This window comes from Heteronotia binoei, chromosome 19 (assembly GCF_032191835.1).
Source record: "Heteronotia binoei isolate CCM8104 ecotype False Entrance Well chromosome 19, APGP_CSIRO_Hbin_v1, whole genome shotgun sequence".
Classification (NCBI taxonomy): Eukaryota; Metazoa; Chordata; class Lepidosauria; order Squamata; family Gekkonidae; genus Heteronotia; species Heteronotia binoei.
In genome coordinates this window covers 41,582,780-41,602,898 of record NC_083241.1, presented here as the reverse complement: position 1 = coordinate 41,602,898, position 20,119 = coordinate 41,582,780, and the positions used below count along the sequence as shown (strand labels likewise).

Below are 20,119 nucleotides of genomic sequence, written 5' to 3'. Positions count from 1 at the left end.
GTACCCAAATGGGTGTACCGGCTTCCCTTCTATCAACTACACATTTTGGAATGAGCTCCACAGGGATCTAGTTCTGCTTAAGTCAACCCACTTGGACCAGCAACCATTCAACCTCCCTCTCCAAAGCTCCTTGGGAACAGTAATCAGCCATGCATACCTACCGGGTTTGACATCCGTGCACACAAAGGTCTCCAGCCCATATATGAAATCTGAATGACCGCCTTCATCCATAGGATAGCAACAACCAAAAAGCATACTTTTTAAAACAACATCTACTTTTTAACCTGAACTATCAACAACGTTTTTTTGTTAACACTGAAACAGATAAGACCAGTTTCAACTTTATTATTTGCATTTCTGTCAATAAACAAAGCATTGACTTTGCTTTTCATGACAAAGGTAGTTAAGAATTACAACTAGCAGGCATACGAGTATTGTACAATTGCATAAAACAAAGAACTGGTGAAGGATGCAATTTGTTGTTACACCAGTCACTAGAGTATCCATTTTTTATCAGAAAGCCTGCCAATTGTACAAAACACACATACAGACTATTTTTTTGTTGTTGTTGTTGGCTGATTTTTGTGTCAATTTACAAAAGTTCACCAAAACATCTATTCCTAGTTGATCTGATAAGAAATACGCAAGGAACTTGGATTTTACAATACAAGAAAGAGGCTTTCAAAAGTCATAACCTATATACCCAATAACACAGAAAGTCTGTAGGATTTAGAAGATGACGACTGCAGATTTATACCCTGCCCTTCTCTCTGAATCAGAGACTCAGAGTGGCTTACAATATCTCCTTCCCCCACAACAGATACCCTGTGAGGTGGGTGGGGCTGAGAGAGCTCTCCCAGAAGCTGCCCTTACAAGGACAACTCTGCAAAAGCTATGGCTAACCAAGGCCATTCCAGCAGATGCGAGTGGGGAATCAAACCCGGTTCTCCCAGATAAGAGTCCGCGTACTTCACGACTATACCAGACTGGCTCTCTCCAATAACCTGAGTGCATGTAAAAAGGCAGAAGGATGCAAACTGGTCTATATGAAGAGTCTTCAACTCAGAAATTTTTACCAGTATTCCTCACTTCCTGTATCACTTTTCTAAACAGCCAGGCAACCTCCCGCAAGACAGGTTTCAGACACTGTTCTTAACACGCTAGCCTCTGTTCTTCAGAAGCATTACCTTATAAGACTGAAATGCAACTATACTATACCTTTCTCTGCTGCTTTCTGCAGGGCATCTTCAATTCTTGACAGGTCCCTTTGCTTATTAGCCTGTAGATACTTTTCCTCTTTTTCTGCATCATATTTAATGCCTAGAAGACACAGTAATACAGAACTGATGACCAAGTCACAAGGTGGAACTGTGGGAGGGCAGTGCCTTGTGAAGGAACTGGCTTGTTACCGCCTCCTCCCATACAATCACCCTTCTTCCTTCAAATACTCCTTTATATATCTTTCCATTCCCGAAGCTGCATTCCTTTGGGACACCCCACAGAAGGCACACGTTGGTCTGGTTCATACATCACATTCTCCAATGAAAAACATGCTGCTAGTTGACCCATTTACACTTCGATTCTCCTACTCCTGTGTGAAGTTTCCCCCACCACCCCATCCATCATATCAGCCTTTTTACTGGTAACTTACTTGCCCCAGGGACAACCAGAAGGTTCAAGCCTTCTAGAGTTGCAACTACGGCTTCTCCATATAGATTCTTCCAGGGAATCTTCAAGGTCAGTTTGTCTAAAAATAGGATACTATACATTAGACAAGGAGTGTGTGTATAAACATGAATACAGACAATAGACCATGAAGATAGATTTAGGTATAATGGCTATACATAATACAATTTGAGTCCTTAAAGACCAAACAACACTTTCCAGAGAACCTGATTTCTTTATCAAAGCTCACTTCGTCAGATCACTATGTTTGCCTTGCATATGATACATGTGTAGGTTTTCTTATACAAATATTTTTACACCTTACCCAAGCTGCAGAGAGATACCAAACGCTACCAGCATTCTGGAAAGAAGCTAATGCCTCAAAATGTTCTACCAAGATCACAAAAGTTCATTTAGAAATAGTTTGTGTCAAAGCAGAAAGCACTGGGTTTCCGATCTATGAGGGGGAAAAAAAGAAAGTCTTTTCCCATTGTGGAGTTGTTGGAAGGAAGTGCAAAAAGCTGAAGAGTACGGAACTATGTTTTTTATTGGCTGTTTATGTTGGATCCTGTAACTCCACATGGTTGGCAGCCTCCAGTCAGCCGAAGTTAAAGCTGCCTTCCAGGCAAAACTCCAGTCAAGAATTGAGGACCTCAGTTGCCCCACAGACCCTTCTCCAGAAGCACTCTGGGAACACCTAAAAACTACCGTCCTGCAGATCTCTGAAGAAGTCCTCGGGTTCTCCACAAGGAAGAACAAGGACTGGTTTGATGAGAACAATCAAGAGATCCAAGAATTACTGGCAAAAAAGAGATCTGCCTACCAAGCACATCTTGCTCAGCCCTCCTGTCCTGGGAAAAAAGCAACCTTTCGCGCTGCATGTAGCAACCTCCAGCGCAAGCTTCGAGACATTCAGAACGAGTGGTGGACCAAGCTTGCAGAGAGAACCCAGCTGTGTGCAGACACTGGTGATTTAAGAGGGTTCTACGAAGCCCTGAAGGCAGTATATGGTCCATCATATCAGGCTCAGAGTCCCTTGCATAGTGCAGACGGCCAAGTGCTCCTCACAGACAAGGCATCCATACTGAACCGGTGGTCGGAGTATTTTCAGGTTCTCTTCAGTGCCAACCGCGTAGTTCAAGATTCAGCAATCCACCTCACCCCACTTCAACCGGTGAAAACAGAGTTGGATGAGATCCCCACCCTAGAAGAGACTGTTAAAGCCATCAAGCAACTGAAAAGTGGCAAGGCAGCAGGAGTTGATGGAATTCCACCAGAGATCTGGAAGCATGGGGGCACAGTACTACATAGCTCACTTCACAAAGTACTTGTCACCTGCTGGGAACAAGGCAAATTACCACAGGACTTTCGCGATGCAATCATCATCACCCTATACAAGAACAAAGGGGAAAAGTCAGACTGCTCCAACTACCGGGGGATAACCCTGCTCTCCATCGCAGGCAAAATCCTTGCCAGAATACTCCTGAACAGACTGGTGCCCACCATTGCAGAAGAACTCCTCCCAGAGAGCCAGTGCGGCTTCAGAGCTAACAGGAGCACCACCGACATGGTATTTGTTCTCAGGCAGCTCCAAGAGAAATGCAGGGAACAGAACAAGGGTCTGTATGTGACTTTTGTCGACCTTACCAAAGCTTTCGATACCGTTAGCAGGAAAGGCCTGTGGCAAATCTTGGAACGTTTAGGATGTCCCCCAAGGTTCCTCAGCATGATCATCCAGCTACACGAAGACCAGCGAGGCCAAGTCAGACACTGCAACGACCTCTCGGAGCCCTTCCCAATAGGCACAGGTGTAAAGCAAGGCTGCGTTCTCGCGCCAACTCTCTTTACGATCTTCTTTAGCATGATGCTTCAAAGAGCCGCAGTAGATCTAGATGAGGACGATGGTGTCTACATCCGCTATCGCACCGATGGCAGCCTGTTCAACCTGAGGCGACTAAAGGCACACTCCAAGACAATGGAAAAACTCATCCGAGAGCTACTGTTTGCTGATGATGCTGCACTCGTCTCCCACTCGGTATCAGCTCTGCAGCATATGACGTCCTGCTTTGCAGAGGCTGCCAAGCTATTCGGCCTAGAAGTTAGTCTGAAGAAGACAGAAGTTCTCCACCAGCCTGCACCCCAGGAAGATTATCACCCTCCCTGCATCACTGTGGGTGAATCAGTTCTGAAGACAGTCCAGCAGTTCAGCTATTTGGGGTGCATCATCTCCTCAGATGCCAAGATCGACAAGGAGATTGACAACAGGCTGGCAAAGGCAAACCGTGCATTTGGCCGACTGCACAAAAGAGTGTGGAGCAACAAGCATCTGAAAAAAGTCACAAAGATCAATGTTTACAAAGCGGTTGTGATGACAACCCTCATCTATGGCTCCGAATCGTGGGTTTTATACCGTCATCACCTGCGACTCCTTGAGCGCTTTCATCAGCGCTGCCTTCGCACCATCCTCAACATCCACTGGAGTGACTTTGTGACCAACACTGAAGTCCTCAAGCGGGCAGAGGTTACCAGCATCGAGGCACTGCTGTTGAAGACGCAGCTGCGCTGGGCAGGGCATATTTCTAGGATGGAAAACCACCGCCTTCCCAAGATTGCCCTGTATGGCGAACTCTCCACCGGCCATCGAAATAGAGGGGCACCAAAGAAGAGGTACAAGGACTCCCTGAAGAAATCCCTTAGCACCTGTCACATCAACCATCACCAGTGGTCTGACCTAGCCTCAGATCGCAAAGCATGGAGGCACACCATCCACCAGGCTGTCTCTTCCTTTGAGAACACACGCATAGCTGGTCTTGAGGACAAAAGGAGATTGAGGAAGAATCGCACTGCTACAGGACCAACGCTAAATCAGACTTTTCCCTGCAGCCGCTGTGGCCGGACCTGCCTGTCCCACATTGGTCTTGTCAGCCACCAGCGAGCCTGCAGCAAACGTGGACTATTGCACCCTTCTTAAATCTTCGTTCGCGAAGCCAAGCCGAGAGAGAGAGAGAGAGAGAGAGAGAGAGAGAGAGACACGCAAGACGACCTGGGAGACAAAAGGTTGAGAGAATTCTATGCTCGGGCACACTTGGCAGTTGGCAGCACCCTGTTGTCCGTTACTTTGTGGGCCTCTTTGGCTCTTGCATGCCTTCTGTTTTTACCTCATATAAGATCGCTCTTCCTCTGTCTTTTACCTGGGCTTGGAGCTGTAGCAAGTTAACCTTTACCTGTTCACAGTAAGTCAGTGTACGTACATGAATACGTCATGTAAGATGTGCTTCTATTTTTGAAAGTAATTTTTTCCCCCTCTTGTTGCCATAGGAGTCAGCTCATCTTTGTAATTTGTTGGAACAGCGTTTTTCCCATAACCAGGAAATGTGGAGGATCAGGGCCACTGCATAAAGCTTCTGTGTTTCTAAGGCCTATGTGTGTGTGTATGTGTGTGTGTGTGTGTGTGTGTGTGTGCAGGGCTTTTTTTGAGCAGGAACACACAGGAACACAGTCCCGGCTGCCTAATATGCAGATGAGTTCCTGTTAGGCTCTTTCTACCAAAAAAGCCGGTGTGCAACCATGGTTAAGTCAGGGAGTATGGCCTAATATGCAAATGAGTTCCTACCGGGCTTTTTTTTTGCAAGTGTATATGTATATATGTGTATATTTTTATATATATATATTAATATATGTGTGTGTGTGTGTGTGTGCAGTGCTTTTTTTGAGCAGGAACACACAAGAATGCAGTTCCAGCTGGCTTGGTGTCAGGGGGTGTGGCCTAATATGCAAATGAGTTCCTGTTAGGCTCTTTCTACCAAAAAAGCCTGTGTGCAATCATGGTGATGTCAGGGAGTATGGCCTAACATGCAAATGAGTTCCTGCTGGGCTTTTTCTACCAAAAAAGCCCTGTATATATGTGTGTGTGTGTATATATATATTTTTATATGTGTGTATATATGTATACACACACACACATATGTGAGAGAGCTCTGGCAGCAGCGGCCCTTTTAAGGACAACTCCTACAAGAGCCATGGCTGACCCAAGGCCATTCCAGCAGGTGCAAGTGGAGGAGTGGGGAATCAAACTGCAGTTAAGTTCCACTAAAGTATGTTTCTAGCTTTATTAAAACAGAATCAGGAATCTGACCGCACACAACTACTGTCATAATTGTTATAATTAAAACATGCGTGGCAATGACTGACGGCCACCGGCCCGATCTCCTTGAAAGGTCTAGCACGTTTCACTCTAGGACACAAAATTCATTAACTGCCAGGTTGCACAGAGTGTTAAAGCTGCAGTACTGCAGTCCTAAGCTCTGCTCACGACCCGAGTTCGATCCCCAGTGGAAGCTGGGTTTTCAGGAAGCTGCCTCCAGGTTGACTCAGCCTTCCATCCTTCTGAGGTCGGTCAAATGAGTCCCCAGCTTGCTGGGGGGAAAGCGTAGATGACTGGGGAAGGCAATGGCAAACCACACTGTCAAAAGTCTGCCGTGAAAACGTTGTGAAAGCAACGTCACCCCAGAGTCGGAAACATCTGGTGCTTGCACAAGGGACCTTTCCTTTCCTGTTACTACTGATTTTCTGACTTCATACAATCACCAAATTAAAAAAAATGTTTTAAATTATTCACCTACCAATTTGTCCAGCCTTTACTCTGAAAGGTAGATCAAGTTCACTCTGATGGAAGGGGAAAAAAACATATTTTAATGTCAAAAGTACTTTACACTGTTCATTATACAGTACCAAAAAGTTTATAACATTATGGGGCTTTTATTAAAAAAGAAGAAGATATTGGATTTATAGCCCACCCTATACTTTGAATCTCAGAGCAGATACCTTTACCCTCCTCCCCCACAACAGCTGCTGTGAGAGCCCTCTCAGCCCCACCCACCTCACAGGGTGTCTGTTGTGGGGGAGGAAGGTAAAGGAGACTGTGAGCCGCTCTGAGACTCTTCGGAATGGAGGGCGAGATATAAATCCAATATCTTCTTCTATCTTCTAACAGACACCCTGCGAGGTGGGTGGGGCTGAGAGAGCTGTGGCAGCAGCGGCCCTTTTAAGGACAACTCCTACAAGAGCCATGGCTGACCCAAGGCCATTCCGGCAGCTGCAAGTGGAAGAGTGGGGGATCAAACCCAGTTCTCCCAGATAAGAGTCCACACACTTAACTACGACACCAGTCAGGGCCTGTATTACTTGAGCGGAGGGGAAATCCCATCCTCCCCGCTCTCCCTGTGGAGAGAGTCGCGGGAGCAGCTCTCACTGGCTGTTGCAGAATCACAGCAAGTGACAGGGGAAGATTTAACCCTCCTCCGTGTATTATTTCTCTTAACATTTCAAATTTTTCTGCAAACCTGAGGGGTCCCTCAAGTTTGCAGAAGAATCTTGTTTCATGTTAGCGTGGCCCCAACCCACAGATTTAGATAACTGCAGACTGGTGCCGGGATTTGCTCTTTAGATAATCTAAACTAGGTTGTACCCTTCCCACATATTTACCAGCACTGTAAACTTCCCGAGAGTAAATTTCTTTATCACACCCCCTTAATCACAGGGCAGTCACTTTCGAAGCTTGACGAACCCTACTCTGGCAAATACAGAAAACACAAGCATGCTCGCTGGATTAAAAGAAGCGCTTACCAGTGCGTTCTCTTTAATTTGTAAGTGGTCCAGCGCAACATTACCTATAAAAACAGAGGAAAAATAGTTGCAGAATTTATGCATGGTGTCTAAAACATCCTAATTCGTTCTAGGACAAAGACAGTGTGCTACAAAGATTTCAGGTTTTCACGGCTGGTAACATCATTAGGGTTTGTAGAATCTTTCGGGATCAAGTGCCGTGTTCTACTGGAGAAAGTTTTCCTTCCAGACGTTTCGTTCTCAGCTACAGAGAACATCCTCAGTGGCGTTGCAGCCGGAGCAGGCGCTCAGACCTTCTTGGCTGCTGTGCATTGAGTGGGGCCAGTGAACACACTGTCAAACTAGGATCTGGGAGACCCAGTTTCGAATCCCTCCCCACCACGGAACCTTGCTTGGTTACCTTAGGCCACACACTCTTGCACAGTCCCAACCTAGCCTACCTCACAGGATAACTGAGGGAACAAAATAAAATAGTGTAGCTCCCTATTTCCTCTTTTTAACTGACCCTCACCAAAGAAGAGCATTCATGCTGGCTAGATTTAATGCATTACCATCGGCCATCCTTTTTGGAAGATACCACAGAATCCCCCGCAATCTTAGACGATGCCCTTGTAGCCAAGGAGTCATCGAAACGGTCCCTCATGTTCTTTTGGACTGCCCTTTTTATAGCAGTCCACGTGCAAGATACCTAGATGCTCTACTCTCTGACCATCAAGGCCTTTCTGACAACGCCAAGCTTCGTTTTTTACTCCACGGGAAACACAACTTTGTCACTACTCACGTTGCTTGCTTTTTACAGGTTGCGATCCAAATCAGAGAGGCTTTTACTCATGCATAGCCCACTATTTTATGTCATTTAACTTTTGCTGGGTTTTTAAGGTTTTATTATATTCTATAGTGTCACTGTTGGTTTTAAAGTATACTGTATTCTTGTATTAATGCCAATAAAGGTCTATGGTATGGTAAATAAAATAGCGGAGAATGAGGACAGCTATTTTTGGCCCCCATCATAGAGAAAGGTATGGAAAAGGACAATTCTGCAAATATAAGGCATTTTATTGCTTCCTCGTTGCTAAGTGACCGCAACATAACATATATTTCTCAATTACCATTTGAGAGAGTGTCAAAACAGAAATTTTGCTGGATCAGGGGAATGTTGTAGACATAGTTTATTTTTATTTCAGTAAGGTTTCTGATAAGGTTCCACGCAATATTCTTGTTGACAGATTGGTGATATGTAGTTTGGATCCTATTACCTGTGAGGCAGGGGTCATTTTGTGGAAAAACAGGTGGTGGAGCTCATCCAGGGATTGTTATGCAGCTGCACATACTATTCAATGGACAAGGAGGTGGAACTCTCAGAAGGAGGAGGAGGAACTCTCACAAAGGTTCAGGAGCTGTGCTCCTGTGAGCTCCCACTGAATCCGAGGCCTGCCGTTAGCTGGATCTGTCACTGGTGGACAGATCACACCCAAATGTGCTTGTGAATGGTTCCTCATCCTCTTGGATAAGAGTGACAAGCGGAGTGCCTCAAGAATTTGTCCTGGGACCTGTTTTGTTCAACATCTTTATAAATGATTTGGATGAAAGAACGCTTATTAAATCCGCAGATGATACTAAAATAGAAGGGGTAGCAAATACAGTAGAAGACAGAGTCAGGATACAGGATGATCTTCACAGGCTGGAAAACTGGGCTAGAACAAATAAAATGACTTTTAATGGGGATAAATGTAAAGTTCTGCATTTAGGTAGGAAAAATCAAATGCATCATTATCAAATCCATATCAGTAATAGCATAATTCTGCTCCTTCACACCTACAATCTTCTATGCATCCTAGAAACGTTAGGCATATGCTGAACAGAACATTCAGACTGCATAGTTATGTCCTTTGATGAAGTCCTTTGGTTTCGTTTACTGCGATGCTCACCCCAGCGCCAAGCTCCAGAAGGGCACATCAGTTTGTTTCAGTGGAAACTTTTTAAACAGAAAGGAAACTCTTAAGCTCCAGGGACTGAAAGAGAAAGCCACTTTCAGTAGGTCTGTTGGATAATATTGTTATATACCAAGGGCAATCGAACGTTGCATGGCTGAAGTCGGCAGCTACTTTCCTTGTGACATTGATTAATGTCGGAAGCTGAGCCAAGCTAAAACAAGAACCTGCATTTTGCAGCAACAAAAATCCAGATGTGAAAAATGGTGTTTTGAGGAAACTATGAACAGGGAAGAACATGCTCCAACCCAGACTCAGAAAAATGCTCACTCTGAATTGGCTTTGTGATATTAATTACTTTCAGTCAACTTTATTTATTTATTTTTTTTATTCGATTTATATCCCGCCCTACCCCACCGAAGCGGGCTTCCGAAACAGGTTGCCTTGCCAGATGGAAGTAACAGATCCTGAACCCCAGCTGGTCTGCTTCATGCCTGAACCAGTCTGCTCATTGGTAATGCAGCACTGAATTAAACTGACCTTTTGTGAAAAAGAAACTCTTACAGAATAACAGTCAGGACTAGCTGGAACCCATCAGCTCCCTGAACAGCTCTCTTGGATGACACAGTGCCACAATATCTGCCACACTGGAAGCAAGAGCCTAGTCGGCTTTTTCACACAGCATGTTCAAGGGGAAGCATGAGAACCTGTTCTAATCTCCCAAAGGGCTCTGAGACACGTTTGAAGCTCATGTGCAAATATCCTCAAATCTGACTCCAAATTTAACCCTATCTTAAACTTTGGAAAGTGGGGCTCTCAAGTCAGCTATCATTAATTAATTGGATAGGTTCTGAGCAACTAAACCTGCACATATTTGCAGAAAAAATGACTATATTACAGCAACAGAACAGAGTAGGAGTCGAGTTGCACCTTTAAGTCCAACAGAGTTTTATATAGAAGGTAAGTTTTTGTGCGTGCAAGCACACTTCTCCAGACGAGGAACCTATATTACAGCAAAGTTAAGCAAGTGACAAGCGGCACCTTAGACCAAAAAGTTTTAATGTTAAACAGACGTTTTCATTGTCTGTAGGGTTTAGTTCAGGGGTGGCCAAACTTGCTTAATGTGAGAGCCACACAGAATAAACATCAGATGTTTGAGAGCCAAAAGGGCAGTGGACACTTTGAGAGCCGCACAGTGTGTGTGAAAGAGCCATATGAACATATGAAGCTGCCTTATACTGAATCAGACCCTGGGTCCATCAAAGTCAGTATTGTCTACTCAGACTGGCAGTGGCGCTCCAGGGTCTCAAGCTGAGGTTTTTCACACCTATTTGCCTGGACCTTTTTTAGTTGGAGATGCTGGGGATTGAACCTGGGACCTTCTGCTTACCAAGCAGAGGCTCTACCCCTGAGCCACCATCCCTCCCTAACATTTATGAAGCTGCATTCTACTGAATCAGACCCTGGGTCCATCAAAGTCAGTATTGTCTACTCAGACTGGCAGCGGCTCTCCAGGGTCTCAAGCTGAGGTTTTTCACACCTATTTGCCTGGACCCTTTTTTAGTGGAGATGCCAGGGATTGAACCTGGGACCTTCTGCATACCAAGCAGAGGCTCTACCACTGAGCCACCATCCCTCCCTAACATTTATGAAGCTGCCTTCTACTGAATCAGACCCTGGGTCCATCAAAGTCAGTATTGTCTACTCAGACTGGCAGCAGCTCTCCAGGGTCTCCAGCTGAGGTTTTTCACACCTATTTGCCTGGACCCTTTTTTAGTGGAGATGCCGGGGATTGAACCTGGGACCGTCTGCTTACCAAGCAGATGCTCTACCACTGAGCCACCGTCCCTCCTCACAAGTGGCTCCTGAGCCAGTTTGGCCAGCCCTGCTCTAGTTCATGCTAGGATAAAGCTTACCAGTCTCGAAATGCCACTGAAATTCCACTTATTTTTGCATGTAAATAAACAGCTCTGAATGAAACACACATTTCCCCCCTCCTGCAGATCAATGCCTCCATGTGGTACTGCAGATGCTGTTATAGGTAACCCTTCATTCAGTTCAAGGGAAAACAGCACTTCTAAGGTGGGCAGTCGTGCGAGTTTATAGGGAAAAAATTAAATAAATTAAGAAGTGCAAGTTTACAGCAGCAAAATAAAATTTGGAATCCTGTTGCAGAGTTCACGTCATCAAATGCATCCAAGCGTCCGTATCTAATTCGTCGGATGACGTGAGTTTTGCCTCACAAATGCTTAAAACTGGAATAAACTCAGGTGGGTCACCGCGTTCATCTGAAGGCAACAGAAAAAAGTTTGAGCCCAATGGCAACTTTAAGACCCACAAAGTTTAATTTGGGGTATACACTGTTAGTCTTTTAAGCGGCACCAAACTCCTGTTTTATGGACATGGTGCTTGCTACCCATAGTTTGCACCAATACTACTTGAATCCAAAACACTTAACACTGTTTCAAAATCCTCTGCCTAACAGGAAGAATCCAAACGACTGAGAGTTATGCATTGCTACCAAAACAAAACAAATCTAGGCTGATGGTAGAGAATCACGCTGCAAAGAAATCTTCAGTAAGTGACACCCTATCCCCAAAATGTTTGAAAACTAGATTTTAAGACTGTACAAAATAGTGACATTTTGAAAGTTTACCGTTCCCCAAGGAGATTAATCTGTGGAAGTAGGCTCATATGATCTACAAACCATTCCTTCGCCTACCAAATTAACACAGCCCAGTTGCTCTTAGTCACCACAGATCAGCTGATTTCTTCAAGGCAACATTTGATCCTTTCTAACCTTTCCCCCCTCAAGTTCTCTTGCTTCATCCAGCTTTGTGCTTCTGGCTAACCCAATAAAGTAAACATGTCCTGAGATGAAAAGCAGCTGGGATCAGTTTTACAAGAAAACTTCACCTCGTTTAAAAACCTGTATTTCCCAGGGAGTCTTATATTACTCAGCAAGGAAAAACAGAGACGTGAAGGCCAATGAGGATATTTTTGCATCTTGCCAGATAGAATTATCTCTCAAGAAACAGCTTGCAAGAACACCAATATCTCCGGAACATATGCCATCCCTATATATTCCCACAGTCTTCAATTCCTTCGAAAGCAGGCACTGCCAAAAGGGCAAAGGATGATACGGTGCAACAATTATGCAGTACGGTGACAAAAGCATTCAAATTGCAACTTAAGAGATCAACTCCCAATTTCAGCCTCAGTATTTCCATGAAGGGGGAGTGGCTTTGCTTATAAGGCTATCATGAGTCAAAAGGATAACAATCACCTAAACCAGGTTAATTCACATTAGACTTGGTTCTTGTTAAATAACCTGTTTTAACATGAAATCTCAATTTCAATATTCAAACATACGCTTTCCTCTTAAAACTGAATCAACAACAGTGTCATTGAACTGGATTGCTTTCGTATATAAAGAGCCCCTCCCACAAAAAACGCCTCCCTTCTGAGGTCAAGCAGTATAAATATAGTATGTGTTCCATTGTGCCATATTTATTAACACAGGCTGATACAGTGAGCCAGGAACTTGGGACTTTTAAAAAATCTTTTCACATACTTAACTCTCAAATGGACGGATGGGCAAATTGCCTGGAGCACAAGGCAACCAACTAATTATTAAGAAGACGTGGCTCTCTGCAAAAAGAAGGGCTGTCAGGTTTTTAAGGAACGGTGAGCAGATTGTGTCTGTTCCCTGGGGCATTATGGAGTTAGGGACGTCAACAGAATAGCACTGCACCCTTTGGGGGCAACAGACCTGGCTTCAGTCAACACCAATAAGGGAAAAAAACAGGAAGAAATAAAGATAAAGCACAGCTTAAAAATCCAGGGCAAACAGAGCTATCAGAGACATTTCTTAAATGCAAAGGCAGCATTAGCTACCTGACACCGTCCTTCGGGCTGTTGCAACAGCTTAAGAACATAAGAGAACATATGAACATATGAAGCTGCCTTATACTGAATCAGACCTTTGGTCCATCAAAGTCAATATTGTCTTCTCAGACTGGCAGCGGCTCTCCAGGGTCTCAAGTTAAGGTTTTTCGCACCTATTTGCCTGGACCCTTTTTTTGGAGATGCCAGGGATTGAACCTGGGACCTTCTGCTTCCCAAGCAGATGCTCTACCACTGAGCCACCGTCCCTCCCATAAGAGAAGCCATGTTGGATCAGGCCAACGGCCCATCAAGTTCAACACTCTGTGTCACACAGTGGCAAAAAAATTTATATACACACATACACTGTGGCTAATAGCCACTGATGGACCTGTGCTCCATATTTTTATCTAAACCCTTCTTGAAGGTGGCTATACTTGTGGCCGCCACCACCTCCTGTGGCAGTGAATTCCACATGTTAATCACCCTTTGGGTGAAGAAGTACTTCCTTTTATCCGTTTTAACCTGTCTGCTCAGCAATTTCATCGAATGCCCACGAGTTCTTGTATTGTGAGAAAGGGAGAAAAGTACTTCTTTCTCTACTTTCTCCATCCCATGCATTATCTTGTAAACCTCTATCATGTCACCCCGCAGTCGACGTTTCTCCAAGCTAAAGAGTCCCAAGCGTTTCAACCTTTCTTCATAGGGAAAGTGCTCCAGCCCTTTAATCATTCTAGTTGCCCTTCTCTGGACTTTCTCCAATGCTATAATATCCTTTTTGAGGTGCGGCGACCAGAACTGCACACAGTACTCCAAATGAGACCGCACCATCGATTTATACAGGGGCATTATGATACTGGCTGATTTGTTTTCAATTCCCTTCCTAATAATTCCCAGCATGGCGTTGGCCTTTTTTATTGCAAACGCACACTGTCTTGACATTTTCAGTGAGTTATCTACCATGACCCCAAGATCTCTCTCTTGGTCAGTCTCTGCCAGTTCACACCCCATCAACTTGTATTTGTAGCTGGGATTCTTGGCCCCAATGTGCATTACTTTGCACTTGGCCACATTGAACCGCATCTGCCACGTTGACGCCCACTCACCCAGCCTCAACAGATCCCTTTGGAGTTCCTCACAATCCTCTCTGGTTCTCACCACCCTGAACAATTTAGTGTCATCCGCAAACTTGGCCACTTCACTGCTCACTCCCAACTCTAAATCATTTATGAACAAGTTAAAGAGCATGGGACCCAGTATCGAGCCCTGCGGCACCCCACTGCTTACCGTCCTCCATTGCGAAGACTGCCCATTTATACTCACTCTCTGCTTCCTATTACTCAGCCAGTTTTTGATCCACAAGAGGACCTGTCCTTTTACTCCATGACTCTCAAGCTTTCTAAGGAGCCTTTGATGAGGAACTTTATCAAAAGCTTTCTAGAAGTCAAGGTACTACTAAAGGCTGCATGGATTTAACAGCACCGTATCCCTTAAGAACTATGATTTTAGAAAGGGGAGGCAGTAATCAGGCCAACAAAGAAAACCATGTCCTCGAGCACCTTTGTTGTGGTCTGCTTTACCTTCTACTACTCTTTCACCAAATCGTACACATGGTTTGGATGGAGCTTGGCATACAGTTCCCCCACCAGTCAGCCTTCCCTCTCTGCCACGAAACTCATCAGGTGATCTTGGGGCTGTGACTTTCTCACCTCAGCCTACCTTTCCTGACTGTTGTGTGGGAACGACATACGCCAGGGGTGTCGAATTCATTTGTTATGAGGGCCGGATCTGACATAAACGAGACCTTGTCAGGCCCAGGCCATGTTGGGCCGGGCCATGTTTGTACCTATTTAAGATTAGGTAGCAGAGATATAAACTTTATGAAGGACACAGACAAACACAATAAAAGATTTTAAAAAAAAAATTAAACATGGTTAAAACATTAGCACTCCTTGGTCTTAAAGGTGCCTTCTTTGTATTGCTCCCATGGGATCCAGCAGGCCTGTAGCCAGGATTTTGAATGCCGGGGGGTGGGGCATATTAAAAAGTCAGGGGGCACTTAACAGCTCCCCTCCCCTAGCCACCATGGCTCTGACCCTGGGCACCCGACTCGGTGACCTTCCCTTCTGCCCCCTCCCCACCACGGCAACCACCTGGGGGCTAGCGGAGGTGAAAGCTGGGAGCTGGGGGCCATCCACTCCCTCCCTCCCCAGTGATTTAAATTACACGGGAGAGGTACCCAGTGACAACCACTGCCCCTCCACACCATTTAACAGTCTGGGGAGAGCAGTGACTGCTCCTAGGTACCTCCCCCGTGCAATTTAAATCATGGGGAGGAGGAGGGGGAGCCCCCAGTCTCTCAGCTTTGAACATATGAAGCTGCCTTATACTGAATCAGACCCTGGGTCCATCAAAGTCAGTATTGTCTTCTCAGACTGGCAGCGGCTCTCTAGGGTCTCAAGCTGAGGCTTTTTCACACCTATTTGCCTGGACTCTTTTTTGGAGATGCCGGGGATTGAACCTGGGACCTTCTGCTTCCCAAGCAGATGCTCCACCACTGAGCCACCATCCCTCCCCAATATTAAGCTGCCTTCTACTGAATCAGACCCTGGGTCCATCAAGTCAGTATTGTCTATTCAGACTGGCAGCGGCTCTCCAGGGTCTCAAACTGAGGCTTTTTCACACCTATTTGCCTGGACCCTTTTTTGGTGATGCCAGGGATTGAACCTGGGACCTTCTGCTTCCCAAGCAAATGCTCTACCACTGAGCCACCGTCCGTCCCCAAGGTTTTACACCCACGGCGGGGGAGAGGGAAAGTCAGGGGGTACCCAACAGGAAGCTCTGGCTCTTCCACCCTCCCCTGGGCAGGCCCTCTCTTTGCAACCCCAAAGGTAGACTGCCTCTGTGCACGGGAGCTCTCCTGGCATGCACGCAGCCCCAGCAGCAGGGCATCTTGTGGCGGGGAGTTCCATAAGCTAGCCTTGCTCAAGAGGGAGGGGAGAGCAGAGCTCCATGATGGGGAAGGGAAGGGAGAGCCTCACCTGGCCAGGTGAGCTTCCTCCTCCTCCCCGCCCCCCGCCCTGCTTACCGCCCCAGATGCCCAGCTTGAGCTGGGACTTGTTCAGGTTCTCCACGTAGTCGCCCAGGAAGCGGTTCAGCAGGTCGGCCACCACCGACTCCAGCACCATGGCGAAGGCGGCAGCGACCCTCCTCGGCCCCTCGCCTCACACCGCCCGCCCCAAGAGCGCATGCGCGGCTGCGGGACGGCGCCGCCCCCCTTCGCCCACCCATCTGTCACTCGCCGCCGAGGACACGCCTCTCCCGCGCGCGGCGTGTCCGGCGCCGCCTCGGATAGGCTGGAGCGCGCGTGAGCAGCCACGCCCCCAAGACTTCATTTCTCCCCCCTCCGTTCCCGTCGCTTGTTATCTCTCGCGCTCAGTTTCTGGAGAAGGGGCAGTCGGAGAAAAGGGCGGGAGAAGGGAGCTCGCGCATGCGCGTCGCCTCTTCACGGCTCATTCGTAGGGTTGCCAATCCCCAGGTGAGGGCAGGGGATCCCCCGGTTTGGAGGCCCTCCCCTCGCTCCAGAAAGAGGACAGGGAATGTCTGCTGGGGGCACTCTGTTATTCCCCATGGAGGCCGATCCCCAAATTTGCATCATGGAGGATTGAACCCTGGGGCTCTGAGGGAGCTGGTTTTTGAGGTACGGGCACCAGATTTGCAGCACAGAATCCGATGCCTCTCCTCAAAAGACCCTCCAAGTTTCAAAAAGATTGGACCAGGGGGTCCAATTCTATGAGCCCCCAAAGGAGGTGCCCCCCGTCCTTCATTATTTCCAGTGGAGGGAAGGCATGAAAAGGTGTGTCCCTTTATAATGTGATGGCCAGAACTCCCTTTGGGGTTCAATTATGCTTGTCACAACCTGGCTCCTGGCTCCACCCCCAGTGGAGTTCAGTGATGCTTGTCACACCCTTGCTCCTGGCTCCACCCCCAGTGTCTCCTGGCTCCACCCCCCAATGTCTCCTGGCTCCACCCCCAGTGTCTCCTGACTCCACCCCCAATGTCTCCTGGCTCCACCCCCAGTGTCTACTGACTCCACCCCCCAATGCCTCCTGGCTCCACCCCCAGTGTCTCCTGACTCCACCCCCCAATGTCTCCTGGCTCCACCCCCAGTGGAGTTCAGTGATGCCTGTCACACCCTTGCTCCTGGCTCCACCCCCAGTGTCTCCTGGCTCCACCCCCAATGTCTCCTGGTTCCTCCCCCACTGTCTCCTGGCTCCACCCCCAATGCCTCCTGGCTCCACCCACAATGGAGTTCAGTGATGCTTGTTACACCCTTGCTCCTGGCTCCACCCCCAGTGTCTCCTGACTCCACCCCCCAATGTCTCCTGGCTCCACCCCCAGTGTCTCCTGGCTCCACCCCCCAATGTCTCCTGGCTCCACCCCCAGTGTCTCCTGACTCCACCCCCAATGTCTCCTGGCTCCACCCCCAATGTCTCCTGGCTCCACCCCCAGCGTCTACTGACTCCACCCCCCAATGCCTCCTGGCTCCACCCCCAGTGTCTCCTGACTCCACCCCCCAATGTCTCCTGGCTCCACCCCCAGTGGAGTTCAGTGATGCCTGTCACACCCTTGCTCCTGGCTCCACCCCCAGTGTCTCCTGGCTCCACCCCCAATGTCTCCTGGTTCCTCCCCCACTGTCTCCTGGCTCCACCCCCACTGTCTCCTGGCTCCACCCCCAATGTCTCCTGGCTCCACCCCCAATGCCTCCTGGCTCCACCCACAATGGAGTTCAGTGATGCTTGTTACACCCTTGCTCCTGGCTCCACCCCCAGTGTCTCCTGACTCCACCCCCAATGCCTCCTGGCTCCACCCACAATGGAGTTCAGTGATGCTTGTTACACCCTTGCTCCTGGCTCCACCCCCAGTGTCTCCTGACTCCACCCCCAATGTCTCCTGGCTCCACCCCCAGTGTCTCCTGACTCCACCCCCCAATGTCTCCTGGCTCCGCCCCCAGTGTCTCCTGGCTCCACCCCCAGTGTCTCCTGACTCCACCCCCAATGCCTCCTGGCTCCACCCCCAATGGAGTTCAGTGATGCTTGTCACACCCTTGCTCCTGGCTCCACCCCCCAAGTCCCCAGATATTTCTTGAATGGGACCTGGCAACCCTGGGGGGAGGTGCCGGTCTTGGGAGATGGGGGGTTTGCCTTTCCCAGCCTTACCACAAGAGCATCCACTGTCGGTCTCAAAAATCTCACGTTTAAAAAGTTAAGGAACCCTGGAATTCAGAAGCTTCAAATTGGTTTGTCCCCCTCACAGCAGGCATTTCAGGAGAAGCACCCTGAAGGTTACTGAAACCACCAAACCCTGAAGGCAGGCCTGTAGCCGCAGGGGGCTTTCAAGCACGGCCCCCTGACTCCCAGGGTGCAGCCTGCTTTTTTCTCCTTTTTGCCGTAACTGATCTGGCCAGTTGCAATCAGCTGCTGCTGGAGTCAGGAGAGCTGAGCAGGGCACTGCTGCAGCCGCAAAAGCAACAGGAGGAGAGGAGGGTGCCGGAGAAGCAGGAGGTATTTAGAACGGGCCAGGGAGCGGGGGACAGATGGAGCTGCTGGCTGCAAAGTGTCGGGGTGGGGGAGAGGGAGGTGGAAGGAAACCCCCCTGTTTCCACGCAAGGCACAGTCCCTTCTTGACTCCAGAGTTTTAGGGTAGGCTGCCTCGACTTGGCCACTCTCAGAGCCCCTGCCCCAGAAAGCTTCTGAGAAGCAGCAAGGCCCACAGTGCATATGAACATAGGAAGCTGCCTTCTACTGAATCAGACCTTCGGTCCATCAACGTCAGTATTGTCTTCTCAGACTGGCAGCGGCTCTCCAGGGTCTCAAGCTGAGGTTTTTCACACCTATTTGCCTGGACCCTTTTTTGGAGATGCCAGGGATTGAACCTGGGACTTCTGCTTCCCAAGCAGATGCTCTACCACTGAGCCACCGTCCCTCCCCAAAGTCCATCAAAGTCAGTATTGTCTTCTCAGACTGGCAGCGGCTCTCCAGGGTCTCAAGCTGAGGTTTTTCACACCTATTTGCCTGGACCCTTCTTTGGAGATGCCAGGGATTGAACCTGGGACCTTCTGCTTCCCAAGCAGATGCTCTACTACTGAGCCACCATCCCTCCCCTTAAATGGGATGGGAAAGATGGGAAAGTGGATGGGAAAGAATGCCCCTTGACTTTTAAAAAAGCCCCCCCAACTTTTACAATCCTGGTTAAGGCCCTGCCTAAAGGTCACTTAAACCCCTAAACCAGCGGGTGTCGAACACATTTGTTGTAAGGACTGGATCTGAAATAAATGATATCTTGTTGGGCCGGGCCAGGCATGCCGTAATATGTAATGCCAGGTAGCAGAGATATAACCTTTATAAAGGACACAGACAAACACAAAGATTTTTTAAAGGCTTAGAATAAAACACGGCTTAAACCATTTGCGCTTGTTGGTCTTAAAGAAGCTTTCTTTGTATCTCTCCCATGCGATCCAGGGAACTGGACAAAGGAAGCTCTGGCTCTTTCCTTCCTTCCCCAAGGGGCCAGGAGGGGGAGGAACCCCAGCCAATAGAAGGAAGAGAGGCTTGGCTCAGTAGCTCTGCTGGGTGATTGAAAGAGCCTGGCAAAGCAAGCTCACACTAACTCAGCTTAGAGGGAACGCTGCTCAACATTTGTTCTGTTGCTTCAGAGACCGACATGGGCTTCTCACCTGGATCACTCTGTGTAATCCACCTTGAGTCCTTGTGAGAAAGGCAGACTATCAATAAGTAAACAGGAATGGGCAGCTTCATGTCTTACATGAATCCCTGTCTTTTCTAGGGATCTTGTCCTCAAACCTGCCAATTACTGGATATTTGGGGATTCTGCGGCTGGTGGCATAAGACTACTGTTTCCACCATCATGGATTCATCACAGAAGGCGAGCAGAGAGCTGAAATCTCCAACAACTCATCCTAGTGGACGGTCAGTCTTGCAGAGAGTAACTGT

General features: G+C 47.8%; 1 protein-coding gene across 2 annotated transcripts in view; it reads right to left on the bottom strand.

Moving 5' to 3' along the window:
- The window catches only part of VPS13C (vacuolar protein sorting 13 homolog C), a 189,993-nt gene extending 173,657 nt beyond the window's left edge, over positions 1-16,336 (bottom strand). The window contains exons 1-6 of one of the 2 annotated variants that reach the window (XM_060259893.1): positions 16,195-16,336; positions 7,291-7,334; positions 6,288-6,330; positions 1,652-1,747; positions 1,219-1,320; positions 162-221 (exon numbers count right to left, since the gene is read on the bottom strand). In XM_060259893.1, coding sequence (XP_060115876.1) covers positions 162-221; positions 1,219-1,320; positions 1,652-1,747; positions 6,288-6,330; positions 7,291-7,334; positions 16,195-16,294 — 445 coding nt within the window. In that variant the 5' untranslated portion in view covers positions 16,295-16,336. The remainder of the gene's footprint in view (positions 1-161; positions 222-1,218; positions 1,321-1,651; positions 1,748-6,287; positions 6,331-7,290; positions 7,335-16,194) is intronic. The other variant, XM_060259892.1, reaches the window with a different exon arrangement.
- Between the last annotated feature and the right edge of the window lie 3,783 nt (positions 16,337-20,119).